The sequence below is a fragment of the Lepidochelys olivacea genome, assembly GCF_965140295.1.
Source record: "Lepidochelys olivacea isolate rLepOli2 genome assembly, chromosome: 10".
Taxonomy (NCBI): Eukaryota; Metazoa; Chordata; order Testudines; family Cheloniidae; genus Lepidochelys; species Lepidochelys olivacea.
In genome coordinates this window covers 36,222,191-36,244,144 of record NC_140420.1, presented here as the reverse complement: position 1 = coordinate 36,244,144, position 21,954 = coordinate 36,222,191, and the positions used below count along the sequence as shown (strand labels likewise).

At 53.5% G+C, this 21,954-nt stretch overlaps 1 protein-coding gene across 1 annotated transcript in view; it reads left to right on the top strand.

Annotated features, from left to right (window-relative positions):
* The window catches only part of ABCA3 (ATP binding cassette subfamily A member 3), a 91,148-nt gene extending 69,956 nt beyond the window's left edge, over positions 1–21,192 (top strand). The window contains exons 21-31 of the mRNA XM_084642300.1: positions 1,166–1,370; positions 3,426–3,645; positions 3,954–4,112; positions 5,145–5,317; positions 6,221–6,355; positions 7,260–7,454; positions 12,093–12,280; positions 12,761–12,931; positions 13,348–13,535; positions 13,682–13,755; positions 15,652–21,192. Of these exons, the coding sequence (XP_084498426.1) occupies positions 1,166–1,370; positions 3,426–3,645; positions 3,954–4,112; positions 5,145–5,317; positions 6,221–6,355; positions 7,260–7,454; positions 12,093–12,280; positions 12,761–12,931; positions 13,348–13,535; positions 13,682–13,755; positions 15,652–15,783 (1,840 nt within the window). The 3' untranslated portion in view covers positions 15,784–21,192. The remainder of the gene's footprint in view (positions 1–1,165; positions 1,371–3,425; positions 3,646–3,953; positions 4,113–5,144; positions 5,318–6,220; positions 6,356–7,259; positions 7,455–12,092; positions 12,281–12,760; positions 12,932–13,347; positions 13,536–13,681; positions 13,756–15,651) is intronic.
* Positions 21,193–21,954: the final 762 nt, after the last annotated feature.

Below are 21,954 nucleotides of genomic sequence, written 5' to 3'. Positions count from 1 at the left end.
GCAGCTGGAGTGAATAGGCCTAGTTCCATCCATTCCAATGAAGCCACGCTAACTTGCACCAGCGGAGGGTCCCGCGCAGAGTTTCCCAAGGCTGAACAAAGCTGGGAGTATTATCTCAGGCAAGAGCACAGGCCTGGGAGTCAGGGTATCAGGGCACTGTTTGAAGTCTGTTGTGCTACAGACTTGCTGCGTGACCTCACCCAAGGTCACGTAAACCCAAATAGGCAAAAGTGGGTGTCTCAGTGGCTGAGTCTGTCTCTAGACACCCAGAGCCTGGTTTTCGGAGGTGCTGAGGGCCCAGGATCCCAGCTGTGGATGATAGAGCTGATGAACACCTTGGGAAGTCAGGCTGTAGGTGTCTAAAGGCAAGTACTTGACAACGGAGATGCCCGCTTTCAGCCAAGCAGTACCACGTTTGTCTGTGCCTTGACTCCCCTCTCTTCCCAGAGAATCATGCTGCTGATCTCACAAGGGAGTGTTCGGGTTAGTTGATGGTTGCCAGGTGCTCTGAGAGCCGTGGGTGGAGACGCTGGGTTACTACTGTAGTGCTTGTTCATTTTTATTTCACTTAGGTCTTGGGCATGGGTTTGGCTTCCTTGAGCTGAGCCTGGGGTGGACAAGGGCTGCTCGAGCTCTGCTGGCACCTCGGCACACCATGCTTTTCCAGCCCTGGTCTCCTCTCCACAGCCTAAGCAGCCTGCCATTGAGGCTGAATTGTGTGATGCATAAAGGTCCAGCCAGGGGTGAACTGCTGCGGCCCAATTCTGAGTAGTGCACAGTGTCTGCAGTTCTTACTGAAGTCGATGGGAGTTGCAGGTGCTCAGCACCGCTCAGGATTTGCCCTTTGGTGCAGCAAATGCTGAACACATTACACCAGGAACGTCTCCCGGAGATGCCCATCCGCTCTCCAGGCTGGAGCACTGGTCTCAGAGCTGCCTAGAGTGACTGGGAGGGAGCCCAGGGGTGGGTCTGGAAGATGGTCAGGACCCATCTGGCATTATGAGAATCCATGCTGGGGGAGGGGATAGCAATAGGCCATACAGCCGCAGTAGCTCAAGCCACCAGCTTGGTCTGCGTGCAGCCTACAGCAGCATGAGTTAAAATGCTCGATATTGCTCTGATGGGATTTTCCCCCTGCTAACCAGTTGCTTTAATGTTCCCTTAGAGGCCAGACTGGGTTCGCCATTGCTATTAACTTGCTCTATGGGATGGCTTCCTTGTCCAGCACCTTCGCGCTCCTGCTGGTCAGCGAGAGAGCCATCAAGGCCAAGCACGTGCAGTTTGTCAGCGGGGTCTACGTGGCCAATTTTTGGCTCTCGGCCCTGCTTTGGGACCTCATCAACTTCCTCATTCCCTGTGCGCTGATGCTGGTGAGTCACCACTGTCATGTCCCTGGTTTAGAATCATAGTAATGTAGAGCTGGCAGGGACCTCGAGAGGTCATCTAGTCCAGCCCCCTGCACTGAGGCCGGACCAAGTCAACCTAGACCAGCCCTGACAGGTGTTTGTCCAGCTGCTCTTAAAAACCTCCCTTGATGGGAATTCCACAACCTCCCTTCGAAGCTTATTCCAGAGCTTAACTGCCTTTGTAGTCAGAAAGTTTTTCCTAATAGCTAACCTAAATCTCCTTAGCTGCAGATTAAGCCCACTGGTTCTTCTACCTTCAGTGGACTGGAGAACAACTGATCACCTTCCTCTTTTTATAACACCCCTTAACGGATATGAAGATTGTTATCGGGTGTCTCCCTCTCTCCCCCCCCCCCCCACCTTCTTTTCCTCTTAAGACTAAATGTGCCCAGATTAACTTTTTCTCACAGGTCATGGTTTCTAAACCTTTTATTATTTTTGTGTTGCTCTCCTCTGGACACTCTCCAGTTTGTCCCCATCTTTCCTAAAGTGTGGGGTGCCTAGTACTGGACACAGAACTCCAGCTGAGGCCTCACCAGTGCCACACAGAGCAGGACCATTACCTCCTGTGTCGTACATACAATACTCCTGTTAAGGCTCCCCAGAATGATATTCACCTTTTTCACACCTACATCACCTGGTTGACTTATATTCAGTTTGTGATCCACTCTAACCCCCAGATCCTTTCCAGAAGTGCTGCTGCCTAACCAGTGATTCCCCATTTTGTAGCTGTGCATTTGATTTTTCCTTCATAAGTGAAGTACTTTGCACTTGACTTGATTGACTTTCATCTTGTTGATTTCAGACTAATTCTGCAGTTCTCAAGGTCATTTTGAATTCTAATCTTGGCCTCCAAAGGGCTAGCAACCACATCCACCTTGGTGTCATCTGTGGATCTTATAAGCATCCCCTCCACTCCATTATCCAAACCATTAATGAAAGTATTGAATAGTACCAGACCCACGATTGACCCCTGTGATACCCCACTAGCAACATGCTCCCAGTTTGACAGCGAACCATTGATACAGTCTTTCAACCCCTTGTGCACCTATCTTACAGCAATTTCATGTACGCCACATTTCCCTGATTTGCTTATGAGAATGTCAAAAGCCTAACTAAAATCAAGATATATCATGTCTACTGCTTCTCCCCCCTGTTTTCACTAGGCCAGTAATTTTGTCAACTCCCACACATCTCCTATCATCGGGGCCATCTTATTACAGTAATAGGCAAAGCAGGGCTGAAGGTGGCTCCCGAATGGCCAGAAGCTGTAGGAGATGCTGATGTGGCCAATCCAGTTGGGCTGTACCATGTCATGTAGCTCAGGGGTGTGGTATGGGCAGCCCTCCCTGGCCAGCTCTTGATGGCCCATTTGCCATGGACTCCTTGAGCCTCTTCATGAGGGATGCGAACTGGTGGCTTGCATGAACTGGTGATGAGACCTGGATCCACTGGCCTGATGTGTCTCAGCCTGCCTTTGTGACCTTGAGCAAGTTACTGATCTGCCCGGTCACTCAGTTCCCCATCCGTAAAATGGGGATAATATTTCTCTGTCTCTCCAGGGGTTGAGGATAAATTCACTGATGTTTCCGAGATGCTCAGATGTGTACATGGTGCCCAGTGTTGTAGTCTGGGGATAGATAGAATGGGACCATCCCAGCTGGATCCGTTATTGTCTCGATTACTATAAAGGACCAAAAGGAAAAACTGCATCTCTGGCCTACAGAAATCCTGCTGGAAAGACTTGTGGTGGTGGTGAAGTGTAAACAGTGTTGCTTTACTCCCGGTATCACGATCTATGGCTTCTTCTAGAAGGAGAATGTTGTCATACCTTGGTGGGAGCTGGTGGGGTTGTGTGGAGTGGGGCGCTCCATGAGACAGCTGACTCTGCCCAGGCCCCGGGGGGAGCTGGCAGTGTGTGTGAAGAGTTAGCTAACAGCTTAACAATCCTGCCGTCTGGCCTGTTCAGATGGAGGCTCTAGGAGTCGTGCTGGTTCTCCTTTCAATGTCGTCTCTAAGGTGATATTCCAAGCCTTCGATGTGAAAGCTTTCACCCAGGACAGCCACCTCGTCGATGTGATGCTGATCTTCCTGCTCTACGGCTGGGCCATCATCCCCCTCATGTACCTTCTCAGCTTCTTCTTTTCAGCGGCAGCTACAGCCTACACGCGCCTCACCATCTTCAACATCTTCTCTGGCACGACCACCTTCCTCACGGTCACGATCATGAGCATTCCAGGTAAAGGGGCTGCCCGCTGCCCTCCTGACAGAATCCCCCCACCCCCAGCCACCCCCCTGGTAAGAACGCTGAGATGATTTGGCCTCCAGTGGAAAGAGGTTTTCCTCAGTTCCTTTGCTGGGGGACCCTACAGTGCTAATTGCGAGCAGGGAAATCTCTGCAGATTCATCCCTTCTGCCATGCACCGTGGTGCCAATTCATTTTCCCTCCTAGCTTTGTAAACTCTGAAGTTTTGGCGCTGTGTTTTCTTGGAGAAACAGCAGGTTCCATCATTGAAGTCCGCCCTGCTGATCTTGTTTCTCTTTCAGAGCTGGGCCTCATGGACCTGTCCAAAACCCTGGATAAAATCTTCCTAATTTTGCCCAACTACTGCTTGGGCCAGTGCATCAGTGACTTTTACCAGAACTACGAGTTCATTCAGTTTTGCACCTCTTCCATTGAAGCCAACATCATCTGCAAAGCATTCAGTGAGTGTCCCAGTTGCTCCCTGCTCAGCTTGCCAGCCCACAACTGTCCAGCATCCCTACGCACCTTGAAGTAAGATGGCACGCGCAGGTGTCCATAGCAGACTTTTCTGAGAGGTGTTGGGTGTTAGGGGGAGAGAAAGGAACATTGCTGACATTTGAGGGAATTTGGATTACAAATGCTGCTCACCCCTCTGTATCATTTGGTGCTATTGAGTGCCTTCATGGTGCAATTGTATTCCTGAGGCTCTGCTCCATCTGGGGAAACTAGTGCAAATTGACAAGTGGAATTATATTTATTGACTTGGCATTTGGGCTCCTGGGGAGCTGGAGAGCCGATTAGAACCTTCATGGTCACCCAGAGCCATGGTATTGATGGGCCAAGACAGAAGAGTTCACGGGGGGGATCTTGGAGAGAGGTGAAAAATACTTGAAAGCTTACTGGTGTTTGGTCCCTGACGTGTGAACGCACAACAAGGGCGAATCTCTGCCTCCTTGTTTCTCTGGGGCTGGCAGGCCTGGCTTCTGCAGTTAGTGCTCCTTCAGGACACCTTAGCGTGGGAAATCTGTGGTTCCAGCACCTTGGGGTTCCACTCCTGCCCTTGGATGGTGGAGCTGAGAAGTCTGTTTGGAAAGCAAGAAATGAGGAGATGGTTAAAGGCTAATGGGGAGGGGGAAGGGCACAGTGGGGTTTCGGCATTAGCCTTTTACCTCGGAGGAACTAGGTTAAACTCTGGACAAAGAGTGAAGAATCCAGTGGTCTTTATGTGAGTCCTCATGGGCATCTTTCTGCATCACCAGATCCTTACCAGTTTGCATTCCCTGACTGACGGGGTGTGGCACGGAGGAGGGGCAGTGGCCTAGCTGCGGGGGATGCCCTAGCTAGGGGGAGTGGCAGGTTTGGGGGGGGGCACTGGCCGAGCTGTGCAGGGGGGAAGCCCCGGCTGTATTCACTCTGAAAACATAAAAGGGAGAATCCTCTCCTCCCACCCAAGGGCAGAATGACTCATCTCTGATTTCCCCCCCCCCTTCCAGATATCAGTTACCAGATGAATTACTTCTCATGGGAGACTCCAGGGATTGGGCAATATCTGACTTCCATGAGTGTCCAGGGAACCGCCTTCCTCCTCCTCCTCTTCCTCATTGAAACTAACCTCCTCTGGAGACTGAGGACCTTCATCTGCAGCATCAGTAGGAGGCGGAAATGGGTGAGCTGTTGACTGAGCATTGTAGTTTCAGGTCTCCTCTATCCCCCACCTTCGTTCTTCATGGTCTGTGCCCTTTTCTTGACTCATACCAGCAACTGCCCTGCTCATGGTCCCCTCTGCCAGGTTTGGCTACTGTGCGTGTGCCCCTGGGCACAAGCCTGTGCAGCAGGAAGTCTGCCAGGCCCAGTGTTGCAGGGGGTACATGTATGCTTGCGATCCTGTAGAGACTCTGCTGATCGGCTCTGCTGATGTCAGGGAAGTGACACTGGTGTAAATGGGAATCGGGCCCGTTGGCTCTTGGGGTGATGATACAAACTGGAGTTGCACCCAAAGCGCTCAGTTCGGATCTGGTCCTGATTGTCCCCGAGCATCTGGGACCATTGGGATTGGGGGATATGCGTTCAGTTCAGGGGCATTTGCATCAGTCTGGTGTAAGGAAAGCCCCCCAGAGTATGACTTAGAAAGAAAGCCAAATCTCAACAGAGTACGAGGCCTGTGAGAGGTGTGGTCATTGTGTCGGAGCCACAGACTACCTGCTCTTTGCTCTAAATCCCATCTTCTTGCTGACTAAGAGCAGGAGTAATCTGGGGTGACTTCTCCAGCCCTGGCTAAACTGCTCACAGCACTGGTCTGTCCTTCTCTGAGCATGGGGGTTTCTTTCCCTCCCCCACCCCACCGACCAGGGCTGTGTCAGGCGTGGTGCAGAGCAGAGAATTGTTCCTAGAGTCAACTAGGCTGAAGGGTCAACCGGGTGGGGGGATCAATCCTCAGGTTGGCTGGGGGGAGGATCCATCCAGGGTGTATCGGAACATTGCATTTCTCCGTGTTGGGGGCTTGCCCACCGTCAGCCCAAGGCAGCCCGCCTGCCCCTGCTAGTAACTCCCTCTGGTTCCACCGGCATAGGCAATGCTGCTGAACAGGATCCCTGTGCTGCCAGAAGACAGGGATGTGGCAGATGAGAGAAAGAAAGTTTTGGAGTCCCCGCCAGAGCTGCTGTCATCGCTGAGCAGCCCGTTGGTCATCAAGGAGCTCACCAAGGTGAGCTGGAGCCCAGGCACCTTGCAGATCTGATCCCTACAGGGGTCCCAGGTTAAAGGGGATGGACACGGATGGTTTGTGCCATTGCAGCTCTAGCAGGGGTGTTGCGGGTCTGAATTTCAAGGAGCTCTAGCAAAGCCGTGCGGGGGAGCGTTTGCACAGCAGCAAAATCAGACCTTTCCTCCCGCAGTATCCCCAGCAACTTGGCACAAATGCCAAGTTCCACAATGCCACTCACCAGGGTGAAGGTGGCCATGCTGACCACGCCCTGCTGGGCACGCTGGGGTGAAAGAGTGCAGCCGTTAGTCCTTGGAGCGTCCTGTTGGCTTGTCCATGGGGAGGCATTGACTGCAAAGTGCCCAAGGAAAGCCCTGGGCTTCGGTGGATGTGGAGTGAGGCGCCCATGCTCGTCATTTCCCTGGGTGCTTGGATAAACACCTGTCAGGAATGGTCTAGATAATACTTAGTCCTGCCATGAGTGCAGGGGACTGGACTAGATGACCTCTCGAGGTCCCGTCCAGTCTTATGATTCTGTGATCCTGAGCACTGCATGGTAAGGCCCTGCACACTGGCTGCCATGAGACAGGGGCCTGAGCCCCATCGCTGCTCACACTCAGGATGCCAAATGCCCACATTATGGTCAGCTTCCCTTGTCACACTGGGCACAGCTGTGGTGGGCAGGGGTGGGTGGTGGGGATCTAATTCTGTGTTCTCAGCCCTGCGTCAGGTCAAGGGCTTGGATTTCATTTGTCGCAAGGCTCTTGGGGTCCCCTTCTGAGCCCTGTCCCTGAGCATCCTCTGTGGAGCCCAGCACCCAGTCAGGAAGCAGTGGTAGTGCATCTGTGGCAGACAGAAGCAGCCCAGGCTCCCTGTGACTGCGTGCTGGCTCTCTGCGTTCTCCCAGGTGTATAACAGCAGTGAGTCCCTGCTAGCTGTGGACAGAATCTCTCTGGCGGTCAACAAAGGGGAGTGCTTCGGCCTGCTGGGCTTCAATGGAGCTGGCAAAACCACCACCTTCAAAATGCTAACGGGCGACGAGAGCATCACCTCGGGGGATGCCTACGTGGACGGCCACAGCATTCTGGCCAACATCAAAAAGGTACCGAACGCCAGCGAGTGAAGGGGCAAGGCTGAGGTCTGGGCGCCACCCATGGTGGGCACTGCTGGAGGGGCAGGGCGGGGAGCAGCCTTGCTTCTGCACCCTGTGTTTGATTCTCAAAGCGCATGATGCTGCTTCTGGCTCTGTGCGTGTGGTTAGCGGCTGTCTGTCTAGTACGTGGAAGGGCCAAAGCAGGATTTGGGGGTGCTGCGCTGTAGGCTGTTGTAATAATGATCCCAAGAATGCAGAGAGCCAGCTGCTTTCTTGTCCAGCCAGCCTGCTCCACTGACTGAAATTTGGTTACTTGGCACACTGGCCCCCTTTGCTGTAACGGCAGAGATCAAACAAGTTCAACACTTGGATAACTTCAGTCACTCTTTGAAGCACACACAGTACTCAAAGTGGATTAAGCTACCCAGCATGAGATGGGCTGCTAAAAACAAGCATGCAAATTAGGGCTTGTCATGAAGACTTAGTGCATGGCAAGCCAAGGTGTAAATCGACAGCGCACTAACTGGCCAGGTGAACAAAAGTTCCATGGTGCACTCTGACAACAGTAACTTATCCCTGCTGGCAATCACAGCTGTTCCCAGCCTTTGGAGAGAAACCAAGCGCAGATGCTGGCCTGCCTAGGCAGTCTGGCTTTCTGGGGATATTGCTGCAGAGGGTGGAACTGTGCAGCCTAGGAAAGCCCCAGTCTGGCAGGAGAGAGACGTAGGTCCCCGCCCAAGAGAGGTGATGGCTGAGGAGCTGGTTCCCTTGGTTGACCACAGTGGGAATACCTGTGCCGTTGGTCTGCACCATGACAGATCTGGTGGCAGGCAGCGTGTGGGATCTGTAATGGTGTGAATTGTCAGCAGTTACAAGTTCTCACGCAGCTCATTTTTCTTAAGGTGAGAGAAAACCAAATCAAACAATAAAAACCTACACGCCTGCTAGTGGTCTCACCAGGGATCACCCCGTCTTCAGCAGGGCTCTGGCAGGAGTCAGCCTTTCACACCCCTCCAGAGGGTTTTCTGGGGGGTACAAGTTCGTAACAGCCTTTGCTCTGACACAGAACAGTGACCTGGTCAGGTCATCTATTTCATTACACGTGTCTGGCCTTTGATGTTGTCAAGGTTACTTCCCCACTCTGAACTCTTGGGTACAGATGTGGGGACCTGCATGAAAGACCCCCTAAGCTTATTCTTACCAGCTTAGGTTAAAAACTTCCCCAAGGTACAAACTTTGCCTTGTCCTTGAACCGTATGCTGCCACCACCAAGTGTTTTAAACAAAGAACAGGGGAAGAGCTCACTTGGAGACGTCTTCCCCCAAAATATCACCTCAAGCCCTACACACCCCTTTCCTGGGAAAGGCTTGATAAGAATCCTCGCCAATTTGTACGGGTGAACACAGACCCAAACCCTTGGATCTAAAGAACAATGAAAAATCAATCCGGTTCTTAAAAGAAGAATTTTAATTAAAAGAACCACTTCTGTAAAATCAGGATGGTAAATACCTTACAGGGTAATCAGATTCTAAACATAGAGAATCCCTCTAGGCAAAACCTTAAGTTACAAAAAGACACAAAAACAGGAATATACATTCCATCCAGGACAGCTTATTTTACCAGCCACTAAACAAAAGGAAATCTAATGCATTTCTAGCTAGATTGCTTACTAACTTAACAGGAGTTGTAAGGCTGCATTCCTGATCTGTTCCCTGCAAAAGCATCACACAGACAGAGAAACCCTTTGTTCCCCCCCCTCCAGCTTTTAAAGTATCTTGTCCCCTCATTGGTCATTTTGGGTCAGATGCCAGTGAGGTTATCTTAGCTTCTTAACCCTTTACAGGTGAAAGGGTTTAGCTTCTGGCCAGGAGGGATTTTATAGCACTGTATACAGAAAGGTGGTTACCCTTCCCTTTATATTTATGACAGATGTCCAGTTTGTGGGAACAGAGGATCAGCAGGCAAAGGCCCTCTCCTCAGGGCGGAGCTCCCAAAGGCTGTGCTCTGGCATTACCAGAGGTGGGGAATTTGCATTCCCCTCCCCCTAGACCTCCCAGGAAATCCACGTCAAAAGTCCATTCTCTTCTGGCATGTTGTTCATTGTAGTCCTTATATCCTCCAATCAGGCCTTACATCCCATCTCCCCATCAAGGGTACAGACAGTCCTGGCCCACAATAATCAATAAACTGCATTTAGTGCAATGGATCCCAAGTTACCTGAAAAACCTTGCTGAATTAAGTTTAAGGATACTACAGGAAGTTGCCATATCTGTCACAATTTCTATTTAAAAGAATGGTGGGTACTCAATGGAGTTGTAAGGCAACAACACATTCAATAAACCTAGTTACAGGAAATGTTTCACATAATGTATAATTAGCTGGTTGAACTCATTGCTACACAATGAGATTTTAGCATGATTCAAACAAGTATTAGACCTTTTATGGCTAATGAGAACATCTGCAGTTAGATTCAAGAGGGTTAAAATTATTCAGAAGGGATCGAAGCCCTGATACCTTATGGGACAACGTAGTTACTAACTGATGGGGAATCGATGAGAAACACCCCTATGGATAGGCTGTTCCATCATGTTTCTTTACCTTCCTCTGAAGTAGCTGGTGCTGACCGCTGTGAGACAGACTACTGGACCTCTAGTCCCTAAATGGGATGAGCTGGCCTTTGTCTGTCCATCTTGGTTGGCTTTCAGGAAATGTTAGTGAGGAAATGGTGTCAGCCAAAGCAGCAGTGTTTCTCTTGTTCACTAAGCATCTGGTAGCCGTGAAGAGAATCCTGAGAATGGGCCATGATCATTTAGGTTCCGACACGTCGGTGGGTGGATGCCAATACATGGTACTGCTGCTCCAGGCACGTTAACAATTCCTTCCCCAAGACAATCCACCTTGACATTGGGGATCGCTTTTGAGGGCTCTCCTCGAATCCTGACGAAGTTCCAGTGAGGTTTTCTGTCCTGTCCCTTTCCCCACGTTAGTTAGTTCTTCTCCCTGTCTCTCACCCCCAGCAGCCCCTCTTTGGGAAGCAGCAGACACAAGGGAGCACAGCACCCTCTGCACAGACACTGAATCTGTAGGGCCAGCTGCGGAATAAAACTGGCTAGGAGCTTGCGATCTTGTTTCTGTCACTCTGAAGCCGGTGTCGCAGCTAGGTGTTCATATCTCTGGGCTCTGGTTTGCAGATGGTGTTGATTTGGGAGAGGGAACACAGAGTTAAGACCTGAAAAGCTAGCCAGCAGAAACTAATGCTGGGGATCAGGCCATAGGAGTCTGGTGCAAATGTCACTCTTGCAAGTGAGGATCTGGGGAGCAAGATACCAGATGTTCTGTACAGAGAGTAACTTTGCATGGTGCCCACTTGAGCTCTCTGAGTGACCAGTTTCTCCTCTTGCTTATTGCCAGGCAGTACATAGAGTAGGGGTGGGCAAACTTTTTGGGCTGAGGGCCACAAATTGTATGCAGGACTGGGGCAGGGGCTTGGGGTGCAGGGTGTGGGAGGGGGTGCAGTGTGCAGGAATGGGCTCAGGGCAAGGGTTTGGGGCAGAGGAGGGGTGTGGGATGTATGAGGGAGCTCAGGGAAGGGGGTTGGGGTGCAGGGTGTGGCGAGGGCTCAGGGCAGGGAGTTGGGGTGCAGGAGGAGTGCAGGGTGTAGCAGGGCGCTTAGAGCAGGGGATTGGGGTGCGGGCTGCAGCAGGGAACTCAGGGCAGGGGGTTGAGGTGCAAGAGGGGTGCAAGGTGCAGGCAGGGAGTTGGGGGGCGGGATGCAGGAGGGGTTAGGCAAGCGGCACCAGGCTGGAGCCCGAAAGTGGCTCTGGGGTGGCAGCAGCACACACCAGGGCCAGGGCAGGCTCCCTGCCTGCCCTTGCCCCATACTGCACTGCTCCACTCTGGGAAGCGGCTGGCACCACGGTCCTGTGCGGCCCCTGGCGGGGGGGCACAGGGCTCCATGTGCTGCTCTTGCTGCGCCTCCAGGTACCTCCCCCGAAGCTCCCATTGGCTGCCGTTCCCTGTTCCTAGCCAATGGGAGCTGCGGGGGCGGTGCCTGAAGGCAAGGGCAATGCACGGAGCCCTCTGCCTGCCCCTTCCCCCCCCCCCCCCCCAGGCTGCAGGGACGTGGTGCCAGCTGCTTCTGAGAGCAGCGTGGGGCCTGACGGGCTGGATCCGGCTCACGGGCCGTAGTTTCCCCACCCCTGACATAGTGTAGCTTTCTTTCCTGGTAGCCACAGCCAGCTGAATTGAGCCACACACAGAGGATCTGAATAGAGTAGTACGGTGTTATCAGACTAGCAGTTCAGGAAGCTTGTGTAGGAATTGGCAAGCACCAGCCACCCGTGCTCTGGTTAGCTAGCCATCCTACGTAGCTAGCAGCTCTGTGGCTTCTCATGACTCATTATCCTACAGGCTGGTTAGAAGATCTTTTAGTCATAAGGCCCTTTCAGACGGGGGTGTCTGTCTGTCTGGAGACCCAGTACATTCAGGGCTGTTGTGGTCTGAATCTACCCACCGATGTAACTAATGTAAAACAATTAGTATTGGAAGGAGTCTTTGTGGCAAGAACAAAGCTCCTCCTGCTGGTGATCTCAGTGAAATCAGCCCCTCGCTCTTGGCTTATTTTTTTTGGCCTGCCTTTGCTCCAAGGTCCAGCAGCGGATTGGCTACTGCCCTCAGTTTGATGCCCTGTTGGATCACATGACGGGGCGGGAGACACTGAGCTTGTATGCCCGGCTTCGGGGGATTCCCGAGCGCTACATCGGCAGCTGCGTGGAGAACATGTTGCGAGGGCTGCTCTTGGAGCCCCACGCGGACAAGCTAGTGAGGTCCTACAGGTGAGACGGAGACCCGGAGGCCTTCTGTGCCCAGACATGGCTCTGTGGGTGGGATTGGAAACCTGAGTGCCCGCGGGAGCCTGGCCGAGTGGCTAAAGCTCAGGGCTGGGAATCAGAAGAGCTAAGACCTAGTCCCAACTCTGCCACAGGCTTGCTGAGAGGTTTTGGCCAGCCTCCCTGTCTCTGCCTGGGCTTCGCCATCTGTCAAATGGAGAAACTTTCCCTGCCTGAAGGGACTGTGCAGGTAAATGCACCACAGGGCACTGAGGTTGTGCGAACTATTACCTTTTATAGCTGGGGGGGAATGGTTCGAGGAGATGCCCCAGCTTCCCTCCTGGGGACTGCAGCCCCAGGTTTGTCCCCACCCAGGCATAGCCCAGACAGCTCGGCATCCCAGAGAGCTGTGCACAATGCTCTCCCAGCCTAGCTCTCCCAGAGCTAGTTTAAAATTTGCCTCTCTTGTCGGTCCCTCCCTTGCAGCGGAGGCAACAAGCGGAAGCTGAGCGCTGGCGTTGCCCTGATCGGCGGGCCTCCAGTGATCTTCATGGATGAGCCCTCCACTGGCATGGACCCTGTGGCCCGGCGCCTGCTCTGGGATGCCGTGACCAGGACACGAGAATGCGGGAAATCCATCATCATCACCTCCCACAGGTGCCTGGTGCCCCTTTCCTTCCTGGGCTCCAGTGGGGAGAGGGAGGAGGAGGAAGTGGGGGGTGTGGAGGGGAAGGAGCGGGGCTGGCTGGTTGTGAGCAATGGACTAGCCCTTGCTCCCTGTATCCCAAAGCACCCAGCTGTGTTGCACGGGCAAGTGTTCGTGGCACCTGCTGAATGACTATTGCAATGGTAGCAGTGCACAGTCCTTCGCAGTGTAACCCACTCAGCTCTGTCCACGGCATCTGGCCTGCGGAGCAGGGGCAGGGACAGGGGAGCTGGCATCCCACCTCCCACGTGGGTGAAGAGCAGGTTCCCGTGCCTGGCCCCAGTCCCAGGCAGCAGCACCCCCGGATGTTCCAGCATCGTCACTTCTGGGTCGCCTCCTTTCCATGGCTCTGTTCTCCTCCCTGCAGCATGGAAGAATGCGAGGCCTTGTGCACCAGGCTGGCCATCATGGTGAATGGGCAGTTCAAATGTCTGGGCAGCCCCCAGCACCTGAAGAGCAAGTTCGGCAGCGGATACACCCTGCTGGCAAAAACCAGGGCCGAGGAGGAGGGCGACATGCAGGTGTTCAAGGCCTTTGTGGAGAAGATGTTTCCAGGTACAGCCCCTCACTGGGACGTGGCCCCCGTTCATGCTGGGGAGCCCTAGGGGTGGGGCTTGGCAGCGCGCCCTGTTTGCACCCCTGCATGCGCATGTCGCCTGCAGTCTCCTAACTCAGCGCTAACCTCTGCTTGTCTCCCCCAGGGAGCGTCCTGAAGCACGAGCACCAAGGCATGGTCCATTATCACTTGACCAACAAGAACCTCAGCTGGGCACAGGTGAGGGCAGGCCAGAGGCTGCTAGCATCTGTCCCAGGCCAACCCGGGCTTCTCCCTTTCCATAGCAGACACAAGAGGCACTGGAGCGAAGCAGGGAGTGAATGAAGGGACTTGGATGCCCCTGGTCATTTGGTTGCCGTTCCAGCTGGGATTATCCATCCATTCCAGCTGGGCTTTGCTTTAACATGCATGTCCACCAGGCCACTGATGTTCGTTTACTGGTGTCTGTTTAAAGAGACACTGTCTGTTTGAAATCCAGGCCATCAGAAGTCACTGATTTAAAAATAGCTTCAGCTCCTCTCCCTGCCCCTACTCTCCATGCTCATCTTTCTGGCTTTCCCTCTCACCGGTTGTGTTTTAAGCTGATTTTTGTCCCAGAGCAGATGGGTAACTGGAGGGGGCACTATTTCAGAAGGGCTTCAAATCTCCCTAGAATAGTTAGGAACGAGTCAGTGGTGTCCCCCACCCAACTCAGTGCTGTGACAAAGCTGCTACAATAAAGAAATACCAGTGTATGTGGGTGCGGCCAAAGGCTCTGCTAGCGTTGGGCCGGGCGTTAGCGGCTGGACTCTGGGTGCCCGCAGCGGTTGTACCATCCCCCTTGAGCAGCGCTGAGAGCTTGTGGGTGATCACAGCCTTTGGCTCTCAGCCCAGTAGGTGCCATGGCTGGGGCAGCTCGCCCTGACTGAGTGTCTCTGGAACTGATTTTTCCTCCTTGGCTTGGGCAAAATGTCTCCCTTTTTGGGGGCTTTCAGATTTCTTTTGGCAAAAATGATTGCCCCAGAAACAGCCAAGCCAGCCTGGCTGGGCTGGGGGTTGCTGAGCGCTGCAGCTCCGAGGGAGCTCTGCTGCGGGCGGGGCATCCCCAAATGCCTTGGAGTGACTCGCCCTGCTGCCCACGCCCCCTGCTGGTCCTGCGCATGGAAACGTCTGCTTCAGTGTAGCTGACTGTCCTGGGTGAGAAGTGCTTCCCCCGTCCCTCTCTTAGCTCTCGCTGCCACTTGTCTCCCCTTTCCCTAACCCTCGTCCCTGGGCACTGTGTCCCCCTTCATCTCCTCTCACCTGGCCTGTTGCAGCTCCCAGGTCCAGCACATCGAAGGCTCCTGGAAGCATGACTCTGTCGCATACACCCATTGCCCCGCCCCCATTTCTCTTCCCTCTGCTCCTGTTTGCCTTGGACTTGCCACCAACCTAGCCAGATGTCTCTGCTACTGGTGTGAGAGCCGCCTTCTTTGCAGCTCTCCATCTGGAACAGTCTCAGTCATGCTGACTCTCTGTCTTGTCAATCTTATCTGAGAGCCTCTGTTCCCCCTTCCCCCTCGCTCTGACTCTCTCCTGTCTTCCTGAGCCGCTTGCTGAGCTCAAAAGCGCTGTGGGATGCAGTTTGCAGGGGCTGCGCCGTGCAGATTGTCCTGGCCTGAGCCGCTTGCCTTGGGTTTCAGTGAACTGTGCAACCCAGTTATTTCCAGCCCAGGAATGTGTTCTTTAAAGAGGCAGACTCTTCATGAAACACCCTCCACCTTGAGCCCCAGCAACCCCCATGCCAGGTCAGGACAGTCAGCCCCAGCTCCTGTGGAAACCCCTCCACTCCTGCCATTTGACCAGCAGGTGCTACCACAAGCAAGGTTCTCCTCCCGCGACCCCTGTCAGAGTGCAGCGGTGCCTGGAGCTGGTGCTGTGCCACGGGATACATGCCACCCTTACTGGGGCTCCTGGGCATCCCTGCAAGTTAGGAACCAAGCCTGCAAAGTGAACTCCCAGCCCTGCACCCAGGTACTTAGGCAAGGCTTGTGTAGATAGAGATCCCTGATCTGACCTCTCATAATGCAGTCCAGAGAGTCCCACCCCCAAACCCAACCACGTGGAGTCACCCGGCCTCTTGTGCCTTCCCCTCAGGTCTTCGGGGCGCTGGAGAGAGCCAAAGAGAAGTTCCACATGGAGGATTATTCTGTCAGCCAGATCTCCCTGGAGCAGGTCTTCATGAGCTTCACCCGCTTCCAGCACTGCACAGAGGAGCAAGGGAAATGAACAGAGACCCACCGGCCCCCCTCCTGGACTGACGTGCTGCCTATACATAGTATATATAGAGACAGTAATTTATATTATCAGCGTGTCTTAAATAATGTATAAATGTCAGAAAGCTTTGACCAGGGTGTGTTGGGGTGGGGGGAGGAGGCATCCTGTCTGCTCCTCAGTGCAGGGGTCACAAGGAGCATGGGATGGGGGGTGTGCAAAGCACAGGCGGTGAAGAAGGTCTCCAACTTCTGCCTTTTGGGGAAACTTCAGAATTTTACTCCCCCCTTCCCATCTTTAAACCAGCCGAAGAGAGGACGGTGCTCAGCGACGGGGGAGCAGCCCAGGGAACTACCGAGCCACTGGAGTCCAGGGTTCATCTCTACACCACGGCTGCTCTGCTCCATCGAAGGGGGGAATCCTTGTATCGAATGATCGGGGGCGGGTGTCCTTGTCACCGATCCTTGCACGCGTCTGTGTGGGGCGCTGGCAGCACACTCCTGAGTGTGAGAGACCGTCACTGCTCAGCGATCCATAGACACGGCATCAAAATGCAGGGGAAGGGGGCACCAGCACAGAGGTGGGCACCTGATCCTGCTCTTTGCAGTTGCAGGCAGAGTCTCTCTGGCTTTACAAGGAGCAGGAGCAGGCCCCGTGCATCCTTCTGGAGAGCTGCTTCGTTCCACGTTGGCAGCAGCATGAGACAGGTTTGTGTCGTAGCTGAGAACAGGAGGAACTCTCCCGACACCTTTCCAGAGGGTCCCCTCATCAACGTGCCACATCCCTGCACATGCCTCATCCACCCAGAAATGCACTGGCATAAGGACCTGGCTTTGGGACCCACGCATGTCGAAATGTATTCCGTCAGGGCTTGCTGGGATCTAAGGGGATGCTGTCACGTAGCTTAGAGCCAGCACTTCACTTGCGTCGTTCTGATCTGTTGGGGATTATCCTCCAGGGGAGCCCTTGGTGTTTAGATGGAAAGAAGCCACTGTTCATGCGCCAGGCCCTGCCAATGAATCTTCCGTCCATTCCGCCCCCGGGTGGGGCGGCCAGTGGCTGCTAAGGGGGATGGAGCTGTTCACTCTCTCTTTAAGCCTCCTAACAGCCTGTCCTGTTCTGACTTGACACCGGGGAGAGCTGCGTTCCATACTGAGCTGGGCTGCAGCGATCGCACGCTGTCCTGGCGCACAGCCGTCAGTACGAGGCGTACTCTGTGTTGGGAGGATGTGAGACCCCCGCTGCCCAGGGAGCAGCTATCAGATACAACAGTCGCCCCCTTCAGAGACCATCCTGCCTGCTAACAAGGGAAGGAGCCATGCCGGCATGCGCTCACAGGTGCTCTGAGTTCACTGTATGGCCTGCACTTACATCTTTCACGGCCAGCGTTTAACAACTGTTCTGGGCTTCCAGGGTTAAACACCCGCCATGCCCAGCACTGGGGCCGCAGCCCGTGTAGAGCGAGCACTTGTGTTCTAGAGGGGCACCCTAGAGAGCGATCTGTGGGCACAACTCGTGGGTGATGCGCTGCAGAGCTGTCCGGGAAGGGTTGGCTCTGGAGCTGTAGTATAGACCCTGTGGGTGTGGCTGGAGAGAACCTTCCCTGACGCATGGTCCAGACCAAGGCAGTGAAATTATATTCCCATCTGTCTGTGTCCCCTCCCCCAGTGCACACGCCCCACAGAGTAAATTCTGGGGGTGCAGGTAGACTGTCCCAGTAAGGACTTAGTGTGGAACAAGGGAACCCTGGTGATCCTATTCAGTAGGCTCCAGGCCACCCCAGATCCCACCCTGAGGTCAGCATGGGCCTGTCTGTGCCAACAGGCACAGCATTTGCCTGTCGGACTTGCACAGCACCTGCTGCAACGAGCATCAGCTCAGCACTGAGCCCTGCGTATGCTGCCAGCTAGCTCACCAAAAACCACCCCGAGAGGCCAGGGACATGCCACTGAAAGGGGAAAAAGCTCCTCCTCCGCCCCCTGAAAGGCTGCCTGTTGGTGGAAGACCCCGTGTCGTGGTTCCCAACCTGCGGCACGGTGTGATCTTCAGTGGAACCTCCATGCAGAGCGCCCTCTGGGGTACAGGGCACGGCTGATCTCTGTCGTGAGCTGAAGCAGTATCCCATTCCCTCCAAGGGAAGCCAGGTTCTGGCTCGTTCAGATCCACATGCTGATCGTAACTGGTGTGAGTCTGGCCTCTACATAGCGCCCAGACAGGGCACGGCGTTTGGTGGTCAAGGAATAGCCACATCCCCGCCCTGAAGAGCTTACAGTCTAAATGGCAGAAGGGACGGAGGCAAACCGAGGGCTGGGAGAAGGAGGTGGGATTCCCTGGACCGGTTCATGGGGTTGCCATGCAAGACTACATGCTTTTAGTTCCTTCAGTGTTTGTTTTTTTTTTACAATGGGCTGCCCTGGCGTAGTGAATCCAAACACCCTGGCTGCAGGGCTTCCGATAGGAGCCCAGATTGGTCTGACACCAGTGCTTCTAATAGAGGGGCAGTGTGGGGCCCTCTCCCTGCTCTCTCCCAAAGGCACTCCATGGAGGTGGGTGACCTCTGGATCCAAATATGTCCTGTCTGGGACCCCTCTCCACTCAGCCTTGCCTTGGTACCTCCCTAGCAATGGCAAACTGCCCCCACAGCGGGCACCATTGCGCTCCCTGCGCAGCTTGCATGTCCCTCACCCTGCCGTGGGCCCGATCCTGCAGCGTGCCGTGGAAGTGACCAGTGTCAGCGGGCGGGATTGGGCTCTCCGGCTTGCAGAGCTGTCCCTGTGTAGAAGCGCCAGCTGAAGAGGCTGCGGGAGCAGCTGGTGATATGTCTGGGGTGTCTCAGTTCTCTCTCCTTTGCCTATATCCCAGTCTGATTCCCATGCTGGTGACTAGCTCCGTCTGTCTGACTGCTCCATGATCAGGGCAGAGCTGAGATATTGCACTATAGCTACACACACAATTGCACATAAGGAACTAATATTTAGGGGTGGGGTGCAGATTCCGTTTGAGTGGTCATGTCATTGGGGAGGTTTAACTTTTTTTCCTGTAACCAGCCCCTTTTCTGTTCCATTTCCCCTAATGTTACTACGGTGGTGCACCATGTTACTGTACTAAGAATGGCTCTGGCTCTTCACTGGGGCACGTGTCAGTTTTATTATTCACTCGCCAGGCGTGCGCACAAGGGCTCGGGTGCCTGGGAAGTGGGGAAGCTTTGGACGCATCAAACCCTGGGGGTGCTGAGCACATGTAGTAGATTCAGTGAATCGGCAGCTCTCACTACCAAAGGCCAGTCCTGCTCCCGCTTGAACCTGACTGCAATGGCAGTATCAATGGGAGCTGGTGCTAAGGGATCCATGGGCTGGGAGGCCTGGATACCCCAAAGTCCTTATGTTGATACAGCAAACGGTGGGCACCTGCCCAGTCAGGTGCTGGGCGATCCAGCTGTCCTGCAGTTGTACAACCGCTAAGCAGGAAGGGCCCCATCCTGCTCCTCTTGAAGTCCATGGGAAAACTTGAGTGGAAGCTGGATCAGGCCAGGAAAGAATGTTTCCCAGTGGCTGGTTGATTACTGCTGGTGTGGACAGGAACCCATGTGTGTTTTTGTGATTAACCCTTGCCCTGCTGGAGTAAACTGCTTGTTTTATTCTCCGACCCCACTCCCAAAAATCCCTGGGGCTGTCCCAAATTCTGTGGGACAACAGGGGGCAAAGATGTGATTACAGTGTGGTGTCTGACATTGCAGTGTGTGTCTGTGACAGGCAGCTTTCCCGTGCAAGCTTTACAGGTTTCAGACTAAAGATCTTTGCTTTTTGCCTGGGCACTGTCCCTAAACCCCCAATGCTGTGACATGGCTGAGAGGGGACTCTGAAGTGGCTGCTGTCTACAGTGGCAGCAAATTGTCACTGCAACTGTGTAGGGGAAATCTCTGGCCTGGCTAAGCAGCAGTTCTGCATAGAAAGACCTGGGGATTACAGTGGATGAAAAGCTGGATACGAGTGAGCAGTGTGCCCTTGTTGCCAAGAAGGCCAACGGCATATTGGGCTGCATTAGTAGGAGCATTGCCAGCAGATCGCGGGAAGTGATTATTCCCCTCTATTCGGCACTGGTGACGCCACACCTGCAGTATTGCATCCAGTTTTGGGCCCCCCACTACAGAAAGGATGTGGACAAATTGGAGAGAGTCCAGCGGAGGGTAAGGAAAATGATCTGGGGGCTGGGGCACATGACTTACAAGGAGAGGCTGAGGGAACTGGGCTTGTTTAGTTTGCAGAAGAGAAGAGTGAGGGGGGATTTGAGAGCAGCCTTCAATTACCTGAAAGGGGGTTCCAAAGAGGATGGAGCTCAACTGTTCTCAGGGGTGGCAGATGACAGAACAAGGAGCAATGGTCTCAAATTGCAGTGCAGGAGGTCTAGGTTGGATATTAGGAAACACTATTTCACTAAGAGGGTGGTGAAGCACCGGAATGGGTTACCTAGGAAGGTGGTGGAATCTCCATCCTTAGAGGTTTTTAAGGTCAGGCTTGACAAAGCCCTGGCTGGGATGATTTAGTTGGTGTTGGTCCTGCTTTGAGCAGGGGGTTGGACTAGATGACCTCCTGAGGTCTCTTCCAACCCTAATTTATGATTCTAGGGGCATTTTCTCTGACCTGTCAGCGCCTGTTGGCTAAGAAATTGTCAGGATCCTGGTGACCCCATGCATTTGTTGCAAATACAGGATTCATTGGCTTCATGTGGGGCTGACTTGCCACAAAATCAGATTCTAAAGCCTACGTTATTGAAAAGTCTCCATAGTGTAAGCTAGAGCACCAGCTGGATTTGGGAGTGGAATCCTGCCCTGATTGCAGTCAATGGCAAAACTTCAGTGGGGTGCGATTTCAACCAAAGAGAACATACGTGCAAGGCCTGGCTTCAGCAGGTTGGGGTCTGTGTACCCCAGCACTCTCCTTTCCATTTCAATTTGCTCTTGGTTTGTGCTTTGCATCAAACCTACCTTGCTTGCTCTTGGAAGTGTCTCTGATGTGCTTTGAGTTTTAACTGCCTCCCCATCTGCAGCAAGAAAGCTCCACACAGCAATTCTGCCCTTCATAGTTCAAGGAACTGGATCTCCCTTTTTCAATCCTTTTGAATCATGTTTGCCCAGTGCAATAAATACCCCCGCCCCTCCCTTTTTTTGCAAAACACAGACCTGGAGCCTGAGCACTTGCTTCGTGCCCACAGCGTGACCTGCAGGCCGTAGCTGTTACCTGTGTGTTGGGTCTGTTTCTGGAAGGCAATTTTCCCAAGCTTGTCAGCTCAGCTCCCTCCAGCCCAGGAGTGGAACCGGAACTGAACCTGAACCCTAATTTTGTCCTGCCTGCTGAACTGGAACCGACCTGGAAAAAAAGTTAGGTTACCAGTTAAAATAAAGGTTTGGCATGTTTTTAAGCTCAATGTTTGAATAAATGGCTGTGATCTTATTTTCGTTACAAAACCAAACCACCCCCAGGCATGTGAGTGCTGAGGATCCGTTCTCAGCAGAACGTTGCCTTCGAGTCAGTGCTTGGAATGGTCAGCCCCTGGTGCCGTCATGATTTCTCCTGCTTATTTAAGAACGCCCCCTGATTCTGCAGAGGCTTATGGCTGGGCTTAAATTGAGGCAGGGTATGCAGCCTCCCAGAGGTCAGTGGATCTGCTCACAGTGCATAGGGTTATGCAGAGCTCCAGAGGTCTCTGGAGCATTGAGCCCAACTATAATAACGAGATCCAATGCCAGGAGCTAAGCCTACTGCAGCTCGAGTTAGCCCCAGAGCTGGAACTGGTGCCTCTCTCTGCTGTATGTCTTGCCACCACCCGCTGTTTCTCAGCACTCAGATGCCCAGTTTCCATGTGTCTGTTTCCTGCCTGTGGCATTCTCTGCGTTTGTTGATTTTGATCTGGTTTTGTATTGGTTTGCTTGAAACCAATCTACTGTAAAGAGGAGGCGAGCGGTAGTGGTGAGAGGGAGGCGTTGACGTGAGACCATGTCATGTGCTAAGGCTTGTTGCTCTTGGATGGCCGTGTGCGTGCCAGTCGGCTGCAGCGGTGAAGCTTGTCCCATCTTAGAAATCAACTGGATTTTCCTACCAGTGCCACCTCCCATTATTTGCCTGTAAAGAGCAACTCCCAGGGTGAACAGCTGGGCGGTGTTGTTGGTTGTCCGCCTGCCAGCCAGAA